This window comes from Gallinula chloropus (genome assembly GCF_964237585.1).
Source record: "Gallinula chloropus genome assembly, chromosome: 8".
Classification (NCBI taxonomy): Eukaryota; Metazoa; Chordata; class Aves; order Gruiformes; family Rallidae; genus Gallinula; species Gallinula chloropus.
In genome coordinates, this window is record NC_140093.1 from 5,478,757 (window position 1) to 5,502,290 (window position 23,534).

At 57.0% G+C, this 23,534-nt stretch overlaps 5 protein-coding genes across 8 annotated transcripts; 3 read left to right on the forward strand and 2 right to left on the reverse strand.

Annotated features, from left to right (window-relative positions):
- Window positions 1-1,498: 1,498 nt before the first annotated feature.
- Window positions 1,499-2,828, forward strand: SLC35G2 (solute carrier family 35 member G2). Its single transcript, XM_084267557.1, has one exon. The coding sequence runs from the start codon at window positions 1,514-1,516 to the stop codon at window positions 2,747-2,749; it is 1,236 nt and encodes a 411-aa protein (XP_084123683.1). The 5' UTR covers window positions 1,499-1,513; the 3' UTR covers window positions 2,750-2,828.
- Window positions 2,829-3,857: 1,029 nt separating this feature from the next.
- Window positions 3,858-8,982, reverse strand: SCLY (selenocysteine lyase). Of its 3 annotated transcripts, none has more exons than XM_084267549.1 (13): window positions 8,853-8,982; window positions 8,644-8,756; window positions 8,465-8,565; window positions 8,188-8,344; window positions 7,761-7,888; window positions 7,486-7,650; window positions 7,038-7,144; window positions 6,672-6,708; window positions 6,245-6,328; window positions 5,977-6,079; window positions 5,701-5,776; window positions 4,877-5,052; window positions 3,858-4,099 (listed from the first exon to the last, which is right to left on the reverse strand). In XM_084267549.1, exons 1-12 carry the CDS (start codon window positions 8,900-8,902, stop codon window positions 4,893-4,895), a joined length of 1,281 nt encoding a protein of 426 aa, XP_084123675.1. In that variant the 5' UTR covers window positions 8,903-8,982; the 3' UTR covers window positions 3,858-4,099; window positions 4,877-4,892. The 3 variants fall into 3 exon arrangements, with proteins under 3 accessions (XP_084123675.1, XP_084123677.1, XP_084123676.1); XM_084267550.1 differs by having other exon boundaries at window positions 3,999-4,099; window positions 4,862-5,052; XM_084267551.1 differs by lacking the exon at window positions 4,877-5,052.
- Window positions 8,983-9,400: 418 nt separating this feature from the next.
- On the forward strand, window positions 9,401-13,897 carry LOC311194346 (uncharacterized protein). 2 transcript variants are annotated; one of them, XR_014617443.1, is made up of 3 exons: window positions 9,401-9,484; window positions 10,466-13,090; window positions 13,285-13,897. XR_014617443.1 is itself a non-coding variant. In XM_084267435.1 (2 exons), exon 2 carries the CDS (start codon window positions 10,499-10,501, stop codon window positions 11,345-11,347), a length of 849 nt encoding a protein of 282 aa, XP_084123561.1. In that variant the 5' UTR covers window positions 9,401-9,484; window positions 10,466-10,498; the 3' UTR covers window positions 11,348-13,897. The 2 variants fall into 2 exon arrangements, 1 of the variants encoding a protein (XP_084123561.1); XM_084267435.1 differs by having other exon boundaries at window positions 10,466-13,897.
- Window positions 13,898-16,400: 2,503 nt separating this feature from the next.
- On the forward strand, window positions 16,401-19,446 carry AIRE (autoimmune regulator; the record flags this gene model as incomplete). The annotated part of the gene is made up of 12 exons (XM_084267153.1): window positions 16,401-16,541; window positions 16,640-16,814; window positions 16,911-17,060; window positions 17,164-17,235; window positions 17,348-17,461; window positions 17,579-17,688; window positions 17,853-17,930; window positions 18,275-18,390; window positions 18,463-18,672; window positions 18,758-18,854; window positions 19,146-19,214; window positions 19,366-19,446. 12 exons carry the CDS (start codon window positions 16,401-16,403, stop codon window positions 19,444-19,446), a joined length of 1,413 nt encoding a protein of 470 aa, XP_084123279.1.
- Window positions 19,447-19,717: 271 nt separating this feature from the next.
- On the reverse strand, window positions 19,718-22,824 carry DZIP1L (DAZ interacting zinc finger protein 1 like; the record flags this gene model as incomplete). The annotated part of the gene is given in 6 exon segments (XM_084267176.1): window positions 19,718-19,834; window positions 20,037-20,138; window positions 20,142-20,195; window positions 20,578-20,696; window positions 21,586-21,670; window positions 22,474-22,824. Coding segments are annotated over 6 exon segments (828 nt in total).
- Window positions 22,825-23,534: the final 710 nt, after the last annotated feature.

Below are 23,534 nucleotides of genomic sequence, written 5' to 3' on the forward strand. Positions count from 1 at the left end.
GGTAATTCTGAGAGATGGCTGAGGAGTGGTTTTGGGAAGACAGCACCAATCGCTTTCCTTCCATCTGAAGCAGTTTGGGTTTGGGTTTTGTGGTGGTGTTTTCATAATGATGTGCCCGGGCTGCCCGTTCCCAAGGAGCGTGGTCCCAGAGGCGTGCTCATGCTTCTCAGATTTTCAACTTTGAAAAACAAGCATAATGTTTTATGCCTCCCTTGGGTATTGCTTTCTGTGCTGAGGTGGTTGTAACCTTTTTCATTGGTATCTGAGACCATCTACTGTTTCTGTTTAGACACCTGGACAAAGATGTAGATGACCGAGAGGTGTTTTCCCCTGCTGGCTTGGGATTAGATCTCAGTTGCAGGTAAAGTCTGCACGTGTTTATTGCTGGGGCAAACAGAAGGCAGGGAAGATTGTGTTTCTCCTGCCACCCTATTTGGAAGGGTGGAGAGCACTGTGGAATCTCTGTGACATCCCTTTGCCTGAATTCAACCGATCCAGTGATGTCTCGCTGGGTCTGGGGACAGCGATGGGCACGCTCTGAAGAGCTGGAGGGGTTCAGGCCACAGGTGGGCTGTGTGCAGGCTGCACCCATCTGTGGCAGCAGAGACAACACAGTGGTCGTGGTGGGGAAGGCTGGGTGCATGAGGGGGTTGCTTACTTGTTTTGGGGGGGCTGATGCCACTGTTGTGACACCAGGCGTGTTGCTGCGTGCATTGGGGCAGTGTCCACAAATCAGGGTGCTGAGGGGAGAGCTCACCCCATCTGTGCCCCGTGAAATGGGCCTTCAACAAGAGAGGGAAGGGTGGTGGTTCTGTTGCTGTGGCTTTTAAATGTTTTCCAAGGGAAGGTCTGGTTAGTAGCTGCATCGGCCCTTCTACGTTTTCCCCATTAAAAAAAATAAAGTATCAGATTTGAAGAACAATTCTGTTTCAAAAATCAGTCACTGGAAAGGGGAGGATGTGAAAAGAGGGATTTTTAACACTGTCAGAGCATTGTTTGGAAACGTGTTGTTTACTCATACACCAACTATGCAGACATGCTCAGGGATAGTCTCAGTTTCCCTGTGTTACTCCCAGTGAGTTTAGAAACAAGGCAATCCTCTCCTCCAGCCAAATTTCTTCCATAATCTTGTAACATTAGGGAGCAATTAACAATAAGTGTAATTCATAATTAACAGGGTATTTACTGTCCAAAAAGCTTAGCAAGAGAGAACTTTCTCATTAGAGTAAGAATATATGTCATTTTCAAAAACTAGCAACTGAAATGAATTTCCTTGGTTGGCTTTTAAGGAGAGCAGAAGGGCTGGAATACCAAAAGTATTTAGCAGCAAATCCACAGAAAATTAAAACAAAACCAAGAACAATCTACTGGTATTTGGACTCAGTTGATAAAAACAGCTTGTAAATACTAACAGCATTTACATACTAATGACACTCTTGCTATTCATTAAATAAAAATAATAGTGCATCTCCACATTTTTTTTTTCTTGAGACCAGGACATTTCTCTGAGGAAATGGATACATCTCCCCAAAAATACCCAGTCAAAAAGCGAGTGAAAATTCATCCCAACACAGTAACAGTGAAATACACTTCTCACTATCCCCAGCCAGGGGAAGAGGGATATGAGGATGTCAGTGAAGACACTGGAGTATATATGGAGGATAATCCCAAGAAAAGACTACTGAGTGATGGGAAAAGGAGAGAAAGGACCTTTTTTGGTACAATAGACACCAAGCTTCAGCCAGCACAACTGCCAAAACCCGACGAGATTGGGCAATCCCAGCATTTCCCTGAAGGAAATATCCTGCAGTCGAGGAAAACATGGGTAGTCCTGTTTGGATCTGCCATGGCTCATGGCTGTGTGGCTCTAATCACGAGGTTGATCTCTGATCGTTCCAAAGTGCCATCCCTAGAGTTAATTTTCATCCGTTCAGTCCTACAGGTGCTGTCAGTTACTGTTGTGTGTTACTACCACGAGCCACCCTTCGGCCCCAAAGGCTACAGACTCCGGCTCTTCTTTTATGGGGTCTGCAATGTTCTCTCTATTACCTGTGCTTATACCTCCTTCTCTATCGTCCCCCCCAGCAATGGGACCATTATGTGGAGAGCTACCACTACAGTGTTCAGTGCCATTCTGGCCTTTTTACTCATAGATGAAGGAATGGCTTACATCGACATCATTACTGTAGTCGGTAGTGTATTTGGTGTTTGTCTGGTCATGATCCCCAACATTGTTAAGGAGGAAAACTCTTTGCTAAGCACCTGGAAGGAAGCCTTTGGCTATACCATGACTGTTATGGCAGGTTTGACCACTGCTCTCTCCATGATAGTCTACAGGTCAATCAAAGATAACATCAGCATGTGGACGGCGTTATTCACCTTCAGTTGGACAGGAACAGTGTGGGGAGCATCCACCATGTTCTTACTTCAAGAGCCAATCGTCCCACTGGATGGAGAAACCTGGAGCTATCTCCTTGCCATCTGCCTGTGCTCCACAGCAGCTTTCCTGGGGGTCTACTACGCCCTGAGCAAGTTCCACCCTGCTTTGGTCAGCACCGTACAGCACCTGGAGATAGTCATTGCCATGGTCCTGCAGCTGCTCGTGTTGCGGATCTTCCCAGGTACTTACGATCTTGTTGGGGGAGCAGTTATTTTGGTTAGTGTTTTTTTCCTTGCCTGTTATAAACTGTCCTGGAAGAATTTAGGAAGACAAGATTATCAGGAGATTGTGGATTCTTCCATTAAATGAATGGCAGTTTTGCCGTCCGATTCTGGCTACGTGACCACGCAACAGTAATGTCATTTCAGCTCTGTGTGGTGTTCTAGCATAGTGGCCGAGTCCTCTACCATTTAAATTCACAGGTGACATAACAATGTTTGTATTTCCAGGCTTCCATGACAGGTGAATTTGTTCTAGTGCATACAACCACTGCCATTCTGTCAGACAAGAAGAGGCTGTTTGTCTCAGGTGCATGTGTGGAAGCAGAGGCTGGCCCACAGACGTGCAGGCCAAGCCGTGAGCGTGATCTTCCTCACCTTCCCTGGGTCTAGTAGTACAGACACAGAGGGATTCACCAGCAGCTCTCATTCCCATGTGGTGTGGTAGTAGGAAAACGAGCAGTAAACCCATTCAAATGGTCAACCACAGCATTCCTATCCTCTGTGACACATGTTGTGCTTTGGCTGTAATGCTCTAAATGAAGTAATGCTAATATTTCTGTGGTGAAAACTCACGCCTCCTGTGTGTGTAAAGTAGTAAAGCTTTTTGTGCTTTATGGTTAAATTTCTGTCTGAATTCATGTAGAAAGCCCAGAGCCTCCTGTGGGGGAAAGAGTAACCCCCCCGCCCCATACTGCATCTCAGGTGCAAGGGAAGGTCCCAGAGACCTGTAAGGTCCATGGTAGGTTAAAAACCTACCCTTGAAGCAGAGCTATATTCTTTTCTCTGGAACCACTTCTTCTAGAAGAGGTTTCAACTATTATACAAGGGAGAAAAAAGGGCAAAGAAGGTGGAGGTTGAGGCGTGAGCAGCAGCAGTAACACTGACAGGCATCCAGGGACACTCAGTCGGCACACTTGGGTCCTAACACTTCAGCTAGAAATCTGATTTACAGAAAGCCCCAGGGCTTTATGGTTCCAAACAGTGTTCCTGGCTGTGCTAGTGCACAGCCAACCAGGGCTCCGTGCCAACCAGAACCAGCGAGTGCTGCACCGTGAACTGTGCCAGAGGCACATCAGCATTTAGGAGGCACATGGGCATGGGACATGAACATTTTCTGATGGGAAAGACAGCACTTGGGTAACCCCCCAACCAGTCCAACTTCCCCCATGGAAAACACATTTTACTTGGGAAAAAGCTGCAGCAGCAATCGCTTTTATTCCTAAAAATTCCCAGAGAAACCAGGTTCCCTGACATCAGCCTACCCAGCCAGCACTGCTCCCAATCCATGTGGGTCTTGTGTCCTCTTGTCAGTGATGAGAGTGACCACCTGGGCCACGCTGGGCTGATGCAGTTCCTTGGGTGCTGGCAGAGTCACGGCTGCCTGGACAACTCCATTTCCTTTGGGAACACGTGGATCTGGCAACAGGAGCTCTGCCCACTGTAGGAAGAAGAGGAGCAGCTAACGCAGTGCAGTGCCCAACACCTTCCCAGCCAAAGCACCCCTTGGGCAGCTGAGGGCCCTAGCAAGGGCAGGGCAGCTTGCCAGCAGGTTGCTGTGCTTCTATCCACTCATTTCCCTCTGGGGCAGATGGCCTCTCCTCCTCTGAGCGGTGAGGCAGCGGGAAAACTTCCTTCATGGAAAGCAACCAAGTCAAAGGGCTCCACCTGCTCTGGCTTCCACGCCTGCTACGCTCAGGAGGGAGTCGAGCTTTGAGACTCCATCACGCCAACGTGCACACAACCAGCTGGGTAGGTGCTGGCAAGCCAGGAGCACCCAACGGCGAGACTCCCCAGCTGCCTGTACTGCACAGTGGGCATCAGAGTCCAGAGCAAGGCCTGGATGAGCTGCCCCAGCCCCAAAGCAGCCAAGCCCTCTCCCTGTCACAGCTCCCTGCTGCCTCCAGTGACTGCACTAGCTTCTCTGCAGAGCCATGCCAGCCCTGCTGTGATCCTGGCGAGCGCAAGCTGATAGAGCAAAGCAGACCTAAGCACACTGTGCCGAAACACGTGGTCCCACTTCCTCCTCCTGCCACTGCCAGCTGCCACTGCCCTCACGTCTGAGCCATGATGACAAACCACAGGCTAGGTCAGTTCAACTCCAGGATCAGGCACAAAACTAATCCCACCAAAACCTGAGCCCAATCTGCCCCAGGCAGCCAGCACCCAGGGGCCAAGCAAGGTGCAACCCCATCCTGAGAACCTGGGTGACAGCTACCGAGCGATTCCTGTGGCTATGGAGCTTGGTCCTGGTCCAGCTGCGCCACAGCCTGCACAAGGTCCTGCACAACCAGGTCTACGTCTGCCCGGGTGGTGTCTCGCCCCACGCTGAGCCGCAAGGCATTCTGTGCCACCTCGTAGGGGATCCCGCTGCTCAGCAGAATTGAGGAGGGCCTGAAACACAGACAAGGGGGCAGCAGGTTTAACTCGAAGGCTGAGGAAGCACGTGCATCACCAGAGAGCTTCACCAAGCCGTAGGAGGGAGCACAGCTGCAGATGCACTCCGGGCAAACCTGTCTGCTGTGCTGTGCCCTGCTCACTTCCCACAGGCACCTGCTCACACTGAGCTTGTTGCCCTTGGGTGGATCTGAGTCTCCCTCTCCAAGGAAGAACGTCTACCATTTCCCCATGGGTTGGTAGCTCTACCATGGCTCAAGATCAGGCCAAAAACACCTGCTGTCCCTACAAAGCCCCAAGGAGCCTACTGGGGACCCAAAGTGGGCTCGAGCAGGTGAGCCAGGCACACACGGATGTAAGGCAAACTCTTCTGACAGGGCCAGGCCCTGGGAAGTTAAGGCTCAGCGGGATCACCAAAGCCAGGAGTGACAAAGCCCTTCCAAGCAGCAGTCTGGCATTCAAGCATTGTCTCCTGCAATAACCTCCTTCACATCCCTTCAGCCCCGCTGGAGGGCTCTGCACCCTCTTTGCTCCAGGTGACGCCACCTACAGCCACCCACTGTCCCTTCTGCTGTCCTACTTCCCTCCCTCCCATCCGCTCTCCTCAGGGAAGACACCCTAGGCCTGGCAAAGCCAGCTACTTACCGATCCCCCTTCTCAGAGTGGCAGGCAGCCCCAACACTGGCGAGAAGAGTCTTGCAGCGAGACAGCACCATCCGCCCTGCAGCACACACAAACACAGGTCTCCCAGCACCCAAGGCTCTGTCCAGGGGCTGCTGCCAGCTTTACCTCGCTGCTGGCTTCATCTTCCTGCCCGGGCCATGGCCAAGCATGCACCGCTCTCTAGCCACAGGACACTGTGTGGGACAGGTGCTTGTCTCCATGGGCACCACCACAGGGCAGCAGTGGGGTAAGAGCTACCTTGAAGGCCTGGGCCCAGGATGGAGAAGTTAGAGGTGTTGCAGAGACGCTTGGAACCCGTAAAATGGCTGTTGAAGTGGATCCTCTGCTTCCCAAAAGAAGCCTGGAGAAATCAGAGGGCCATGAACCACTCCACGTTTATGAGCAGCTCTATCCTAGTGATGTGGTGGCAGGGCCAGAGGAACATACCCAGCCTGGCTCTGGGCCCTGCACTCTGCAGGCTGAGACCCCAGGAGGGAAGAGACAAACAGGAACTGGCTCCGCTCACCTCCAGCCTGGCCTCCAGGTAATCCCGAACACCCCGCATGTGAGCCTCGTAGGCCTCCCAGTTCTTGCTCACTAACTCTGCAGCCTGTGGAGAGAAAACAGGCTCCATCAGCACCCCTCCCTGCTGACACCTGCCTGGCACGTGAGCCCAGTCTGGGCATAGGCTCTGCAGGTGCCAGGTCCCCGGCGTCCCTGACAGGCTCTCAGCACACTGTGCTATGTGAGGTGCATGCCTGCCCACAGCAAGGGCTGCAAAGCCTGTAGTGAGCACTCCAGAGCCCCATTGCCTTTCCCTGGACTTTGCCCACCCTCCTACACCCTGGGTTTGTCACTTTTAATGACCGGGGAGTGCAGGTGGCTGTCCCCATGCTGGCTGGGCCTGGCAGCACCCCCAGGACACTGCTTACCCATGACCACTGGTGACTCACCTGGCCAAGGCCAGCGATCATTGGGGTATTCTCGGTGCTGGAAGGGAAAAGGCAGCAGTGCATTAACATTTCTCCAGACCAGAAACCCAACTGCAGGTCCCCTCACTGCTGGCAGGGACTCCTGCACCCCTCTCTGAGGTGGCTGGAGTAAGACAGTTCCACTCTCCAACTCCTCCTCTGGCAAAGCCTACACACCGAGCTCCTGTGGTTCCCACGCACAGATCCCTGTCCCTGCTCTGGGCTGCTCGGCCCAGAGCCAGCAGGTGACAGAGCTGCCAGCTCAGCTCAGCACTGGCTGTGTACCCACACATGGTTTGGCCACGGGCCCAAGGTCCAGCTCTCCAGGCCACTATCTGGCCACCTTACCCTGGACGGAAATTCCTTTCCTGTCCCCCTCCAAAGAGCATGGGGTGCAGTGGGGTGGTGGTGCCCGGGCCACGCACGTACAGCGCACCGATCCGCGGGCCATAGAACTGCAGGGAGAAAAAGCCATGGTGACCCTGTGGACACACTGACAGCCGTCCCTTTCCTGTACTCCTGCCCAAATCCAAGTGCTGAGCCTTGTGGGTCCCCCATGCACAGACTGCTGTCCCCAGCCATCAGCCTCCTCCTGCTCCCCCCCACCCCGACTCAAAAGCCTTGTCACCACCCAGCTGAAGACTTGTCTTCAGAGCACCATCCAGCAGGAAACCTTAGGGGCCTGATGAAATACTGAGCTGGGGACAGATGGGGATGGACCCAAAGTCTCCCTGGCACCCCAAGAGAGATGTCTTAGAGGGTGAACAGTGGCTGGGCCACGTGAGCAGGGCCGTACCTTGTGTCCCACAATGGTGAGGTAATCCACCCCCAGCTCCTGCACATCCACGCACCCCTTGCCAATCATTTGTGCCGCATCTGTGTGCACCAGGATTCTGGGCAGCCCCTCTGCCACTCTCCGCTGATTCAGGGCCTGGACACGCTGGCTCAGCTCCATTACAGGCTGGCAGGAGGGAAGAAGATTGGCATCCCAGGGACTGTCTGCTCCCTCTTATCAAGCACCTTTTTCCTCATTCCTGTCCCACTTGTGTCCCCCCCATCACACAGACTCACCATGATGACCCCAGTCTCGTTATTGGCCAACATTATGGAAACCAGGCAGGTTGTTGGCCGGATGGCAGCAAGGATGTCATCCACCTCAGCCCGCCCGCTCTGTGGTGACACAGCCACAAAGGTGGCTTCTGCAAGCCAAGAAGCAAACTCTGAAGTGTGCTGGGAAGCCCGACGGTGCCCAAGGCTGCCTGTGCCCCACTGAGCAGGCAGGAGAGCTGTGCAGGCAGCTGGCACACAGGCTCTTGGGGCTGGCACTGGATGCCAACAGGGTAAGCACTCAGCTTGAGGGCCTGGGCACCACATGGGGTGTCAGGGCTCTTTGTGGCAGGAAAGGGGAACTTCACAGAGCAAGCAGGTCCCCATCCTCAAAGAAAAGCCCCCCTCACAACGTCCCCAACCCGACCCCTGTGGTCCCTCTGTCGCTCACCTGCCAGGCCATCCTTCACCAGCTGCTCCAGCGGCAGACGGATGGAGTCGTGCTCCACACCCGACGTCACGACGTGCGGCATTCCCGAGCCGTCCCCAGGCCTGGCCTGGCTCTGCCGGGAGTGCCTGCAGGCGGTCTGGATCACCATGTTGTTCGCCTGAAGAGAGGAAGGCAGAGGGGAGGATGAGGAGCCAGAGGGAGCACGGTGCCCTTCGTCCCACCTGGCTGCCGTGAAGCAGCAGGCAGGGGCCCGGCACAGGGATCCCACCGCTCCCACCTCCGTGCCCCCGGAGGTGAAGACGATGTCCTCGGGCCGGCCTCCCACCATCCTCGCCAGGCTCTCACGGGCGCTGCCGATGAGCTCCTTGGCCTTCCTGCCTGCGGGACGAGACGTGCGAGCTCCGCCGCGGGCTCCCCTCCGCCATCACCGTCCGGGAGCCGCCACGGGGCCCTTACCTGCCGGGTGGGAGCTGCTGGGGTTACCCCAAGCCTGGCGCATGGCGTCCCGCACAGCCCGGGCCACCTCCGGGGCCAGCGGGGTGGTGGCGTTGTGGTCCAGGTACACCCTCCTGCGGGCCGGGCGGCGGGTGAGACGGGGGGGTGGGCTAAGGGGGGAGGACAGGGAGCGAGGCGCGGAGGCGGGGGGGAACAGGGCAAGGCCTCACCCCTCAGCCGCGTCACACCGCTCCTCCGCCGGCTCCGGCCCGGCGCCCATCGCTGCCGCCGTCCCAGGTGCCCGCGGCGGGATCCAGGTAGACGCCACTGCCGCCTATCCGGCCGCGCCTACCAATCAACCCCTTCCCCGCCGCCGGACGGATGCGCGCCCTGGCACCAATCAGCTCCCCGCCGGCTGAGCGATGGCCAATCAGCTCCTGCCATCCTCGCCGGCCCCGCTGCGGAGGCCAATGGGAGCCCCGCGGAGGCGGGAACCGTCCGGGGGAACGGACCACGGCTTCGCGGGGCTCCCATTGGCCTCCGGCCCCCGCAGCTCGGCCAATCGGCTCCGCCCGCTGTCCGCGCGGGACCCTTCTCCTCCTCGCCTCCCCCTCGTCGGGCGTGTGCTCTTTTTCACGCGCTGCTTCATGTTGCCCGCGCAACAGCTCTCCCGCCGGCCGCTGACGGCCGGAAACGGTCAGGAGCGAGGCGGGGCGCACTTCCGGCGCGCGCCGTCCCTTCCGGGAGGGGGCGGGCGGGAGCCGCCTTGGCGCTGCCCCTCTCCAAGATGGCGGCGGTAACCTCGGCCTGTTCCCCCCACTCCTTCCTGCGCAGGCTCCGCAGACCCCCCTCCAAGATGGCGGTGAGCCCCGGGGAGGGGAGGGGCCGGGCCGGGCCGGGGGCAGGGCGCGCCAGGCTCCGCCGACCCCCGCCCGGGGCCCGTGGGCCCACAGGAGGCCTCAGGCGGGGCGGGCGGGCGGCGCCCGGGGCCCTCTCACGGTGCCGCGCCGTGACTCAGCGCTGCGGGGGGGAGGGGGCGGCGGGCGGCTTCGGCCCCGCTCCCCCGGCGGCGATCCCGCAGCACCCGGCGTCTCCCACCCCACCCCACCCCGCCTCCGGGACCCGCCGGCCGAGGGGGAGCGGAGGAGAACCGAGGCGGCGGGAGGCCCGTGGGCCTGGCCGAGGCCTCCCGGGGGCCCGGTGTCCTCGGTGGGCTTGGGCCTCGTGGTTCCCCGCGTTCCTCCTCGGCGGCCGGGCCGGGTCGAGCCGCGCCCGGCGATGTCTCCTCGCCCCGGTTCCCCGGCCGGCCGGCGCGGCCGGGAAAAGCGCCAGTCATGCGGCGGGGCCGGCCGGGCTTCGGCAGGGCCGCAGCGGGCTGCGATGAGTAACGCTTGGCCGAGGCCTCGGTGCCGCGGGCGGGGCCGGGCCGGGCGCCGGGGCCGGGGGTGCCGAGGAGAGTCGCGGGGGAACCGAGCCCGCCTGTCTCCCGCAGCCCCTTACCGGCGTCGCGGCACGAGTGTGCCCGACGCCCTTGGGCTGCCTCCCTTCACTGTTCATTTACAATCCGCAGTCCCGGGCCCAATTAAATCCCAATTAACGCACGCAGACACACCGTGGCGCTGGGGCAGCGAGGCACCCTGCATGTGCAGATGTTTAGAGGGGCTGAGCTTGACACCACAGCTGCCTGATGGCAATGGGGTTTCACCACAAAAGTCCCAGACCTCGTTGGCCCGAGCTCGTTTGCTCCTCTGTTTGTTCTTGCTGTGTATGTATGTAAAAAACAAAAAGCAGCTTCATTTGACATAGTTCTCCCCCCCTCCCCCTTTCCCTCCTGGTCTTTCAGATTATGTCTTAACTACAAGTTAAACAAGCAGTGATGGAATCACTGGATACCGAGGTGAGAGTACGGAAGACTCTGGGGACTGTTGAATACATAGAGTCTTCGGGTTTCACCCAGGGAATACTCCCAACCAAGAAGGATGTGGTTCAGAACATGCTGTACCTCCTGCAGCCCAAAAGAGCTGGCCAGGCCCAGCGCTCCAAAGAGGATGCCGCCCAGCTGCTCGCTGAGCACCTGCAAGAGCACTGGTTGGTTTGCAACTTGCACACCATTGCGACGCAAAACATAAAGAAACTCATCCTCAAAATGTACGAGGAGTTCACCAGGTTGTACCAGACCAGAAAGCAGAGACAGAACCAGGCTTTCTCCGAGCGAGCAGACAGATTCAACGAGAGTTCGGAGAAGCTCTTTGACGTGTTTTGCACGGACACGCCGATGAGAGACAAACTGGAGGAGTACAGTGGGATAAAAATGACTAGCATCGAGTGGAAGTTTCTGGAAGATCAAAGAAGCGAAAGGAAAATGTACTACCAGGATTTCACAGACAAGCAGGAGCTGAAGATGATGGAAAGAAGACAGAAGATACAATGCCTGGAGCACTTCAGAAAACTTGCCAGGGAGGAGAAGGAAGGAAGCAAAGCGAAGGAAGCGAAATTCAAAAGCGACGAGCAATCGGACGAAGGCACGAGCGTGGATGAGTCCTACCCCGCCGAGGAGGAGAACGGCGGCCCTCCCGCCTTCTCGCTGCGGGGCCGAAGGAAGCGCCGCTGCACGGCCACCGCGGGGAGCGCCGCCATGCCCCTGGAGTGCCAGCATATACGGATGAGCATCAGGAGGGTTAGGCCTGGCTTCTACGAGACTGTGGAGAAGGTGAAAAACTGCTAGCGCACGCGGCGCGGTCGGCAGGCAGAGCTGCTGGAGCACGAGGTGGCAGTGCACACGTGAGGCAAGTTTGAAACCCCGCCATCGATTGGAAGTGATTGTTATAGATTCCCCAAGCCAGAGCTCAGAACATCCAGCCGCCGGGGAAGAGCGCCGGGACGACAGCAACAGCGGCAAGGACTTAAAACACGTGAATCTGGAAGGACAAGGAGTCGGTGGCCAACGATGTGAAGGCTCCAGCGTGGCTGATGAGCTACAGTTACGTAGCATGTAAGCCTCATCTTCCAAGGTCCCGTCCGCATCAGTTGGGTTTGGGAAGTCTCTCACCGTTTCTGAGCCAGTGGTGGCCTAACAGTACAGAACAGGACTCGCCGTTGCTGCAGGGAGATAACTTGGACTGGTTTGCTAAGGGAGAATCGGTGTGCTGAACAGCCTGAGCTCCCACGGGTTTCAGTGGGAGTTGGGAGATGCTCGGCCCCTTTCGGCGGCGCTTGGCGTTGTTTCTACAAGGAAGAAAGCTGGTTTTCAGCTTGAATTACCTGGTCCTGGAGAGGCACCCTGCAGATTTGGGAAGGCATTGCTCTCTTGCTTGAGAAGGGGGTGGGGGAGAGAGAGAGAGAGAGATGGGGAGACGTTTGAGTGCTTTGGATGTAAAAGCAGTGTTGATTCCAAATGTTTTATTCTAGATTCTATTTTACTGACGTTTCCTTGGTCAGGATAAACCTTCCCATAATTGGATGAGTTTTAACATGAAGTCCCTAATCTAGGATCTGAGGTGTGAATCCTAAACAGAGTGGTAATGTTTTATCTTCTGGGGGGTGGGGGGAGTGAAGCAGGGGTAAGGCTGCAAATCTCCTTGTTTCTAGTTTTAAGATGGGAAGACTTGTAAACTCTCATCCTGCCGCCTTAGGATGCAGGGGAGGAACAAGCCTTCCCAGGTGGGGTAGCTGTGGTACATACAGCAAAAGGCACCTGAATCTGGGCTTGTTCCCCCTTCCCTCTCCCCCAGGCCCAGGTCCATCCAGGTGGAACTGGCTGTTTGCCACCTGGAGTTAGAACAAAGCACAAACCCCCTCGCCCTGAGAGACCTCAGTCTGAGCGATGTTGTGTCGGTTGTAGTTAGAGTTGCTTTCCCGGTTTCTAAAGGTGAGAGACTTGCCCTTTCAGTGCAACCCAGTGCTGCAGGCCTCTGGTGAGATGCCCAACCCTCACCAGGCTACACTGAAAACAAAAAAAACCCCCGAGTCTCCATCTGTCCGCAGAAGTTCTCTGGTAGAAAGAGTGCAAACTTGCCTGGTTTTCAGATTGCCCTTTCCGTGTGAATGCTGGTTTCCCCACTCCAGTATCCTCCCCAGTTCCTTCCCGCTCCGTCCCGCCCATGGTTTCACTGATGCCGTTTCATCCTTTCTGGCTTTTGCTCCCTTTAACAATAAATGCATGTACGAATGATTTGACAGTTCCTTTGCTTTGAATGAATCAGCTCTTGGACTGCTTTCCAGTCCTATGCCAAAGGAGGAGCGCAACGTGCCGTGAGCTGCTGGTCCGAGCGGGACGCAGCACAGCTAGCGAGAGGCAGCGGCGCTGACCCCGGCCTTGCTGCTCAGGCAGGTTCTGGTGTAACTCTGCTCCGTCCCTCTGCCTGTGGATGGATCTGTCCGGCTCCGAGTGACACGCCGGCTTCCCAGTGACCTCACTCGTTAGTAGTTACCGGGATCCTCATTTCATGTCTCTCAGAGGTTCTTCATGGTAAGTTGCTCCAAAGTACTTAGTGAGTCCAGCGTATTCCCCATCGCTCGTAGCGTCGTTACAGGTTCCATTCTGCGCCACCCTTTGGCCTCCACTGCTTGAGAGCTCGCTGCCCTCTCTCCCCTCCTCTCTCTGACGCGCTTCACTGACTTCCCTGTGCGAATTATGTCACGTTTAAACTATTTGTCTTCCAGCCTGGAGGTGCTGGACTCAGAGCCTCTCACTGGGCTTCCACACCAGCAGCTCTGTTTGAGCAGGGAATTGAGCTTGGACCTCACCGAACTTCAAAGAGTTCTTATGATATAACTGCTGTAACCCCCCCTTTGCACCACAGGCACAGCTGGCAGGATCAGCGCTCGCGTGAGAAGCAGCTCCGCCGGCGCTGACTCGAATGTGGAACGCGGCTGTGTAGTGCTTTACGATTTTCAGGGATTCAGGGAATTGAAGGGGGTCGAATCCGACTTCCTGCGTACCCCAGGGAATTACATTTCATTCACAAGCCCCACGACTCAGCCTGCCGGCTTTAGTTCAGCTCATGTGTCTTAAAATGTCGAGCCGAAGGCGTCAGCAGTCCGCTGTCTTCCTCGGTTACATACTTAGTGGTTTGTCACCTTCACTGTTTTTAGCTAAATGGAAAAAAAAAAAACCAAAAAAAAAAAGCAGTCCGACTGTCTTGTAGGCTGTGAGTCTTTCCATGACATCACGTACAGGCTGAGCAGTGTTTATCACATTTAAATCATACTTGGTTGGTTGTTTTTAACTGGGTTTGACTGTGGATAGAGCCAAAGCCTGGCTCCGATTCTGCTGCAACCGGGTGGGGGGGAGGGAAATGTTTCTAAATGATGTATTCTGATTACTATTCTTTGGGACCATGGTGCCTTTTTAATCAGGACAGTAAATCTTGTCCCAGGATTCTGTACTTTTGTACGTTAACAGTTGTTGACTCTTCCTTTTATTTTTGGTGTGTCCCAAATAAATTAATATAACGTACCTCTGGGGTTTGGTCCTTCTTTCTGAAGGGGGAGGAAAGAGGAAACTGAAGCTAAAAATCAATCTTCTTTACTCCAGCTCTCCCTGCTGGGCTCTTCTGAGGCATCCGGACCACGTGGGGCAGCGGTAGCTGCTGCAAAGGGGAGTTCAGGATGAGGCCTCCCCCTTTTCTTTTTAAAAACCAAAAATGGTGAAAAGGGAATGTCAAAGGGAAGGGGTGAGGGTGGGACCCCTGCGCATGGTGGCAGCACTGCACTTGGGCTCTCGGTGTCCGAGACACAGTGTAGGGGCACCTGCCTTCCCAGGGTGATCCCATGGGTGGGCTCCCCGCTTCTGCCTGTTCTCTCCCGACTCTGATTCAGGGATGTGTTGTATGAGACCAGCCTGGGGCAGGTGGTGTCCAAGAGACCATTGCACTGTGGGACCTCTGCACAGATGGGAAATGGGAAGGGAAGGGAAGGGAAGGAAGGCAGGAGGGTCTGTTTGCTTCAACGGCTTTTTGAGGGAGGAGGGAATCGAGGCGCATCCCGGGGGCTACAACCGCTTTGGGCGGAGGCCGAGGTGGTGATTTAACTGGGGTGTAACTGGGGGCTTGTGGAGAAACAAGTTCAGCCTTTGCAGTCAGATTTGAGCTCAAACTGAGCTTGCCTTCCGTGCACCTTTCGCTTTGGTCTCTGCAAGGGGAGTGATCCAAAAGAGAGGGCATCCCAAAACCCTGGCGGGGAAATGCTTCTCTCATCTCCCCAGGGCACATGTGCCTCTTCACCTTGTTGCTGCTCTGTCCTCTCAGGAAGGGGAAGAGGCATGAGAAAATGCAGCCCCAAAACACAAATTATTGCTGCCCCTGAGCAGGTTGGGTGTGGGGCAGCCACCACCAGAGCTTTGCCCTGCGTGATGGTGACAAACCAACTGTGACTCTGCAAGCGGGACACGGGTGACAACGCTTTTCCTGGGAAGGGTGGATCAGGCATGTGAAGCAGTCGTGAACGTGCTTGAGCTCACCTGCACCCGTGGCTGGGCTGCCGGGGATCTCTGGGAGGGGATGCTATAGGTCCCGGTGCCTCTGCAGGGAAAGTCACTCCAAGTCCTGAAAGGAGCTTCAGGTAGTTGCTGTGGGTAAGACATCAGTCTATTAACCAGAGACATATGTGGGCGTTTCCTGCTCTTGCAGAAGGTGTTGGAGTTCTGGGACAGCAGTCTCTGCCATTGGAGCCAACGGATATGGCTCCAGTGTTTTAGGACTTGCCAATAACCATCCCTATGTGTTACCACTGTGCTTCATGCAGTGCAGCACCCCCTCTTGCACCCCTTTCCCATCCCACTTGGGCTGGGTTTCACTGCACAGCAGGCGCAGGCACTGCCCTGTGGCATGGGGATGGCTGTGCATGGTCAGGGCAGCCGGGACACAACTCTGGAGGGAGAGAGGCTGGAAACTACTCTTGGAGAAATCCCAAATGTTCAGGAAGAGAGATGGGAACTTTAGAGTTTGCTCCTTCTTGGGGTGCCCTATAAGGAGCAGCCAGGCCCCCTCACACACCCCCCCCCCCCCCAAATTTTATACACCTGATGCTCCCAAGGAGCCAGTTTTGCTCCAGGTTTTTGACTGCTGCGCATTTCCAGTGACATCACTTTGTTGCCCAATTTCCCAGAGGGTGATGACAGAGGTGTGGGCAGCACCCGCCCAGGGAATCCCCAGGCTCACCCGCGGGGCTGCTGCGCCTGTGGCAGGCTGGTGGGCAGCAGTGCAATGCATCAAGCAGGCTTGTAACTGTACCCCAACTCATGCTCGTGGAGTTCCTTGGGTGTCAGTGCTTCCCCAGGGGCAGCAGTTTGCCAGCTGCCATGGGCAAATATTCCCAGTTTCCCCCACTGTGGAGACGTTGCTTCCCACGTGCTCCCACGGCCGAGTTTCTGGATGAGAGCAGAAGGTACTGTGGAAAGTCCAGAAATTTTGGGCCGATGCCTGGCTGACCACAGGGATGAGTGAGAGAGACGGGGGGTCCCTGCACCAGCACCCTGTCTGGGCCCTCTCCCTGACCACCCTGGGGTGGTCACCATGGGGTCAGGTGTCCTTCACGGGCAGCGAATGTCACACCGGCTGTTGATGTCCCAGGCTGGGAAACAACCCGACCCTCACGCAGGGCTGGGGGATGTGGTGGTAGTGCCAGGACAAGCCCGGCCACGCCGCAGGGACAGCCAGCGCGGGAGGGGGGATCTCGGGTTACGCAGCCTCTTACCCAAATGAGTGGGGCTGCCGGATCCTGACCGAGTCACCGCTGTCTATTAAAGGGGAGCGTTGGGGCGCGCTGCTCAGCCCGGCATGGCGGGACCGGGGGGCGAGGGTGACCTGCGGCACCTGCTGAAGCTGCACCGCACCGAGATCGCCATGGCGGTGGATGATGTCTTCCCGCTGCTGCACGGCCTGGCCGACCACGATGTCGTCCCCGAGCACGTCTTCAAGGTGAGGCTGTGGGGTGAGAGAGGATGCCCGCGTCGCAGGCACCGGGGTCGGCTGGTGGCACCGGGACGCTTGCCGATGGGCCATGGTGGCACTGGCAGGAGACGCTGAGCCGGACGGAGCGGGAGGGCTCCCACCGTGCTTTCCACGCGCTGCTCACCTGGCTGCTGGGCCGCAACGCTGCTGCCATCCACGACTTCTGGACCGTCCTCTTCAAGGACTACAATCTGGAGCGGTACAGCCAGCTCCGGCCCCTCCGTGGCTCCTTCCCCAGAGGTAGGAGGGGGACAGATGGGCACAGGCTCTGTGGGGGCTGCCAGGGATGACGCCTGGGGCTGGCTGTGCCTGTCCCTCTCCCTGTCCCCTTCGCAGAGGTTGAGCTGGGGAGGCAGCGTCGCAGCAGGCGCCTCTCCCCCAGCCCCACGGCCCCGCACAGACCCCAAGGCAAGAGGAAAGCCCCCGAGGAACAGGGGGATGGGGCCCGAGCAGCGCAGCCCTCCCTGCGGCACGGAGCCAGTCCTGGTACGGAGACCTGGGGTGGGATGGAGATGGAGTGCGATGCTGGGGATCCCCAAGGTGCAATGGGGTGCTGTGCTCCCTGATGCCCACCCTCTTGCCGCTGCAGGGCCCCTGGCAAAGGCAAGGGCTGTGAAGAAGCCTGAGAGCGCAGATGCCCCCCGCACACCTCGTGCCAGTGGTGAGTTCTGAACCCACCCTGGGACAGCGTCTGCCCGCATACCTTGTTTATTTGCAGGCAGGGAGGGGGGGGCTGCCTGCCATGCTGAGCACCCCCCACCTCCTGTCTGCAGCTCTCCAGGTGGTTGCTGCTTCGGGGCAGAGACCGGTGGTTGTGGCGGGCAGTGAGGGGCCGGTCACCCATGGTTCTGTCGAGGGCATCCTCCTCAAACACATGCTGGAGCCAGGTAGGTTCAGCCCAGCCCAGCTGCCCCTGCCCAGTTCAGTCCCCAAATTCAGAAGTACCTCCTGGGCAGGAGGGCATGGAGGAGCTGCACTGGAGCTGCTCTTGGCCTCTCTTGTAGGTAGCACCAAGTTGGGCAGCAAAACCAGGGATGAGCCATACGAGGACCTGGGCACCAAGAGCAGAAGTCGCAGCCTGAAACCCCCGACAAGGCCCAAGGCATCCCAAAGTGTACAGACTTCCCCCCCCGTGCACACTTTCACCCCCCTTTTGCAGCTGCCTGAGGCTGGAGCAGGGGGTCCCCATTACCTGCACCACGGTCATGGCCTGGTGCTGTCCCCCTGTGCTGGGCTGTACTGGCAGCTCCTGCAACCCCTCTCTCATCATGCCCACAGAGCGGGGAGCCTCGACTGCACACCCAGCGTCAGCTGCCAGCAACCCCTGTGCAGAGCCTGGACACCGCACCCCACCAGGTGAGCCCTGGGCATGGCACCTGATGCACCCCAAGGGGTGTCTGGTGAGCTGGGGGCTTCCGGGCTGTCCCTGACATCTCCCTTTGGCCTGGCTGAGCACAGGCAACCCAGGGCTAAGCTGATGGTGGTCACCAGGCTGTGGCCCCCAGAAATGGGCAGTTCCCACCCAGGAGAGGTTTTGTGTGTTTGGTGCAGGGTGGGTGTCAGAGGGGCAGAGGGTGAGGAGGTTGAAGGACAAGGAGAGGGGAGTCTCCTGCCAGCAGGAGCCCCACCACAGCCAAGGTTGCAGCTTGCTGGGTGGCCATGGCGCTGGCAGTGACCCCCTGCCCACTCCCCCGGGGCAGGAGAACGAGGATGAGTGCGCGGTGTGTGGTGATGGAGGTGAGCTCATCTGCTGCGACGGCTGCCCCAGGGCCTTCCACCTCGCCTGCTTGGTGCCCCCACTGCCCCGTGTCCCCAGGTGAGCCTCAGGGTGCCACAAGGACCCCACTGTCCCTTGGCTGTCCCTCACTGCCCCGCTCTGGCTGTACAGCGGGACATGGCGGTGCGGCTCCTGTGTGGTGAACGTGTCTGAGCCAGGCCAGCTTCAGGAGGGGGAAACAGCTGCAGAGGAACCCTCCAAGAACCCAGAGGAAGAGGCATGCAGCACCCAGCGAGGTGGAGGTGACGGGAGCATCTGTGGCCGCTGCTTCACACAGATCCCCATGTCCCAACACTGTCCTGCACCCAGCAGGGACCCCAGGTGAGCCCCTGCCACTCCCTACATCCCAACCTTAAACCACCCCCTAACCCCCCCAAATGGTCTGTGTCACCCCCAGCGATTGTAGGGGGTTGCTGCTCTGCACATCCTGCGTGGGGACCCTGGAGACAGGCAGCCGGGAGAGCGCAGTGATGGGCAGTGACCACCTGCTGCAGGCCCCAAAGGTCAGTACGACCAGTGCTGGGGGGGGCAAGGGGGGCAGGGGGTGGGAAGGGGCTGGAGGCGGCAGCAGCAGAGGGTGCAAAGGGAGCGATGAGGCAAGCAGTGGTGGTTGGGGTGGATGGGGACAGGCTGGCTGCAGCAGTGGCGAGTTAGTGAAGCGATGCCAGAGAGGACGAGAAGGAGGAGCGGAGGCTGCAGCAGCTGAGGGCCTGATGGCTGGCACCAGCCCTGTGCTAGAGGGGTGTGGGTGGAGGGTGGGCAGGGAGGCTGGCAGGACACCTCTCCTCCCCCAGGCAGAGGACGGATGCCTCGATAACAACCCCGTGCTGAGTCGGGACGAGCTCGACACGCTCCTTGGTGAGGTACGGTGATCAGGGTACCACGACTTTGGTGTCACCCACTGGGTGACATGATGTGGGGTGGGGTTCAAGGCAGGACGAGCCAGGGGATGGTGAGGGGGGTGGGGGAAGGGGGACAGAAAGGGATTGACTCTCTGGGGCTGTTATTCAACAGGGCACCTGGGATGGGATCCTACAGTGGGCATTCCAGAGCATGGCCCGACCCTTCGCAGACACCCATGGGGTCTTCGCATAGGCTGTGGTGACCTGGGAGCAGCAGCTGTGAATGCAGGAACAGCCTATGGGTGTAGGAAACACAGAAACACATGGACAGAACAGTGGACAGAAACACACTGGAAAAGAGCAGCCAGAAACATGAGGATATCACCACACAGTGCAATGCCAAAGGTACCAAAACCTCAGAGAAAACAGGAAAAACACACTACAGCAGATGACTCCCTAAAAATCATGCACACAAGATAAATGAATATATAGAGATGTAAAAAGAAAAGTTACAGAAGTTTCTTTCAAATGGAAAAAAAATGGGAAGTACAAGGAGTGAAAAAGTGAACATAGTCTGCAGACTGAAAACAGAGTAACACACTGGACACTGCTGCCTTTCTGACACAAAGCTCCTGCAGTTTCTGGAGCTGGGAGAGGAAGGAGCTGTGTGTCCCATGGTAGGATCTGTTTTCCTCCTGGGCAGCGGATCGTTGACCACCTGCTGCTTCCAACCCCAAAATGCCTCCACACCTCTGTGGTCTATGAACCTGTGATACCAATTGGACCAGGCAAGGCAGGAGGCTTGGACATCCCCTTGCCTACCTTGAGGAGCCCAGGGCTCATCCCCTCCACAGCACTGCTCCTGCTGGCCAGGTCCTCAAAAGCTTCCAGGAAGAGCTGCCTCAGGCCATCAATCTCTTCATGCAGCTTTTTCCTCTCCTTCTTTCACTTTTCCAAGTCTTTCCTGCCCTCCTCTTCTTGCTGGTGAGCTCTCTCCATCTCCTAAAGGGAACAGAAAAAAAACCAGGGTGGGAGATGTCTTGATTGCAAAGCAGAAGCACCAAGGGTTGGGGCTTCTGCCCTGACACTGGTGGGATAAGCACTAACACTCTCATCACACCCACCGTGGCTCAAGGCTGGCCTGCACACCATGGGGAGGTTAAGGCAGCACAGTGTGCTTCCACAGTCCTTCTTTCCCATGGGAATATTTTGGGATGGATTTTCCAAAGGAATAAGCACAACCCCCACCATAAGGTACTTCCCAGATACTTCCCAGGGACCTTTTCACCCCTGCTTCCAAAACTGCTCCGGGTCTCAATGCTGCTTCTACGCATTTCTTATAAAGGGGCAGTGGTGCCCTCCCCCAGCCCCCCACCCCACCAACTTGCTCCCTGTGCAGCCTCTCTGCACCCTCTCTGCACCCCTCTGCTTCCAGCTGCTGCTGCATCTCCTGGAGTTTTGCCTTCAGCTCCTCAGCCTCCATTTGCTCCACCTGCAGCCTCTCTGCAAAGCCCCTGGGGCAACAGAGGTGCCGTGAGCAAGGGATGGGATCTGTCAGCTCCTACCAGGTTTTTGCATGGGGTGGGGTGGAAAAATGCTACTAAAGCACCAAGTGAGACCACGGGAGGGTCTAGGGTTGGAGGGGCAGGTAGCTGAGCTGCAGGAAGAACCATGCTGGATGTGGCCACGCAGCCTCTGATTGTTTCTATTTATGTATTTATTTAATTTCTGGTAAGCTGGGAGAGCTGAGCAGCTGGTGGAGCAGTGTGGCTGCACACTGGGCTTCCTGCCTCAAGCAGCTGAAACACCCTGGTTCCACGTTTGGGGCTGCACCAGGGAAGGTGCCTCTAGAGCGCAGCTCAGCCTGTTGCATTGCATCAGCCCTGGGCTGGGGTTTCAGCCTGCCAGCAAACAGCACAGGCAGCTTTTTTATCTGCCAGCTTCAAGTGCTGGGTGCAGGTGAAGCTGAAACCGAGCCCGGGGCTCTCTCACAGCACGTTGCACCTGCACCTCTCAAAGCGTCTTGTAAAGAAAATTGATTTCTTGCCAAAAATGGGGCATGGGGAAGGTGAACCCCTCGCCCACCCTAGCAAAACACTCTCCTGAACTCCCCAGTGCAGCCCCATCCCTATGGATTTTTAGGGTGGAGAAGGTCCTTAGGGAAACTGAGGCACAGAGATGAGCTGTCTAATACTCGACTGCATGTCCTCCCTGTGCTTGAGGGGAAGGCTGCAAGCAGAAAGCATCCAGCTGATGTTCACAGAAACAAAGAAGAAAGAAGTTAGAAGAAGTTGCCTTTACCCTCCTATGATCACTCTGGCTTCCAGCAGCTACATCCAGTGGGGAAAATCCTTCTCTGGGGAAGGGGAGGGAGACACTGTCCAGTGCTCACCTGCCTCAGTGGCCTGTGTGTGCCAGCACTGCACGTGGGCTTGCAGGAAGGAGTTGTTCATGAAGGCTTTGTTGCAGAGGTGGCACTGGAGAGGGGGGGAATAGTCAGCAGAGGGACTAGGGTCTGCAGAAAGGGGCACTCCACAGGTCCCCCGCAAGGCAAACAAAGCTTTGCTGCTTTAAAGCAGCAGGGGAGACCTCAAGAGATAAGGCTGTTGTGTTTGGAAGCGCATAGATGGAAGGTATTAAGAGTCTGTTTGGTCTGAAACCAAAGGAGAAGGCAGAGGACAAGGGTCAGGGATGCTGCTCAGGTAAAAAAAAAATCAAATCCTGCTTTCCACAACAGCCTGGTGCAGTGAGGGGACTGAAGTATCAGTGAGGTCCTGCACGGGCCTAAATCATCTGCTTTGGGTGGCTTTTGCTCTCCAGGAATCAGGGAGTGGGTTGGTTTTGTGATGGGGAGGAAGCAGGCAAGGCACTCCCAACCCCAGCAGGCTTCCTGCAGAAAGGGTGGGAAAAGCTCAGAGAGGGAAGAAGAGGAATCACCAGGAGCATCCATAAACCCTTCACTGGTCTGAAGGACAGTCTCCCTGGCATGAGGCATGACATGGGGCTCTCAGCAGATGTCCCCAGCCAGCCCTCCACAGACCCCCTCCCTCTCTCCCACACTCTGCAGCTTTGACTACCTGTAGGTAGCAGAAAAAAGGGAGATTCCCCAGCAAGGACCTTTGAGGTCTCCGTGAAGGTGGTGAACCAGCTCCAGGGACAGTAGCAGGGCTGGCCAGCACTTTTCTGGGGTCAAAATGTAACCCCAGCAGGGCTACAAAGACAGGATGAAGCAAAGAGCATCCTGCACGGGAGTAGATTTTACACCCCTAATGCCACGTACCTTGCAGTATGCGTTGGGGCCAGCTTGCAGGAGGAGCTGCTGTGTGGCAATCAGCTTCTTCCACCTCCTGCTCTCCTCTCTTGCCCCGCAGAGCTGTGCTGCCTGCTCTGCTGCCTGCTCTGCTGCCTGCTGCCAGGTGCCAGCCAGCTTGGTGTGGGCATCTTGCAGGCTCCATGTGTGCATGGCCAGGCTGGTCCCCAGGCACTCCTGGCAGTGCAGCTGGTACTCGATGCTCAGCTGGGCCACCCAGAGAACCTTCAGCAGGATGGGGTCTGCCAGCTGCCCGCAGTGAGGGTACCACTCCCTGTCCAGGTTGCAACCCTGACCTGCTGCTTGGTGGCATCGCCCCATCGCCTGCTGCAGGCGTGCCTGGGGTTGCCAGAGCCTGTAGGTTTTCTCCTGTTTCTCAGGCAGCTCAAACTCTGTTGGTACACTAAGACCACCACCTGAGGCAACCAGGGAACCCAGCTCTGAAGAGTGATTTCTTCTCTTCAGTTCTTGCTTGCATGTGCCCAGGACAGGTCCTTACCTGGCATAAAGCTGTCAGGATAAAAATATTTTGATTTCCATGCTGTAACGTGATGCAACGGCGGCTGGTCGGATGGAGCTGCTGAAAGCCATCCTTATCACCTTTATGCTGATATTCCTTTGCTAGGACTGAGATTTTACCTGCCAGGTGATGAAGGCTGCATCATGAAAACCCCCTCAAGGGCTGCAGAACTGTTGCTGAGGTAGCAGCTAGTACCACAGCTCAGAGCTGAACATGGGCACCAGCACTGTTTCCACACTGCTGTGTTAAAACCAGCCCCACCAAAGTGGTCTCAGAAAGCATCTTCTGGGCTGGCAGATGGTATGGTTCCTGTCCTGGCTTGCAGTTGCTGGGCTGGCCTGTTGCACAGTCCCCTTCACTGCAACCCAACTTCTCGTTTCTTCCTCTCCCACCGTTCCCCATCACCACCACCCCCAGCTTCCCAAACCCTTCTAAGGGCTTCTTCACTCCCATCAAAGCCTAAGGATGCCCTAGGTGCCAGCACCCCTCTGGTCCCATCGACCTTTGAGCC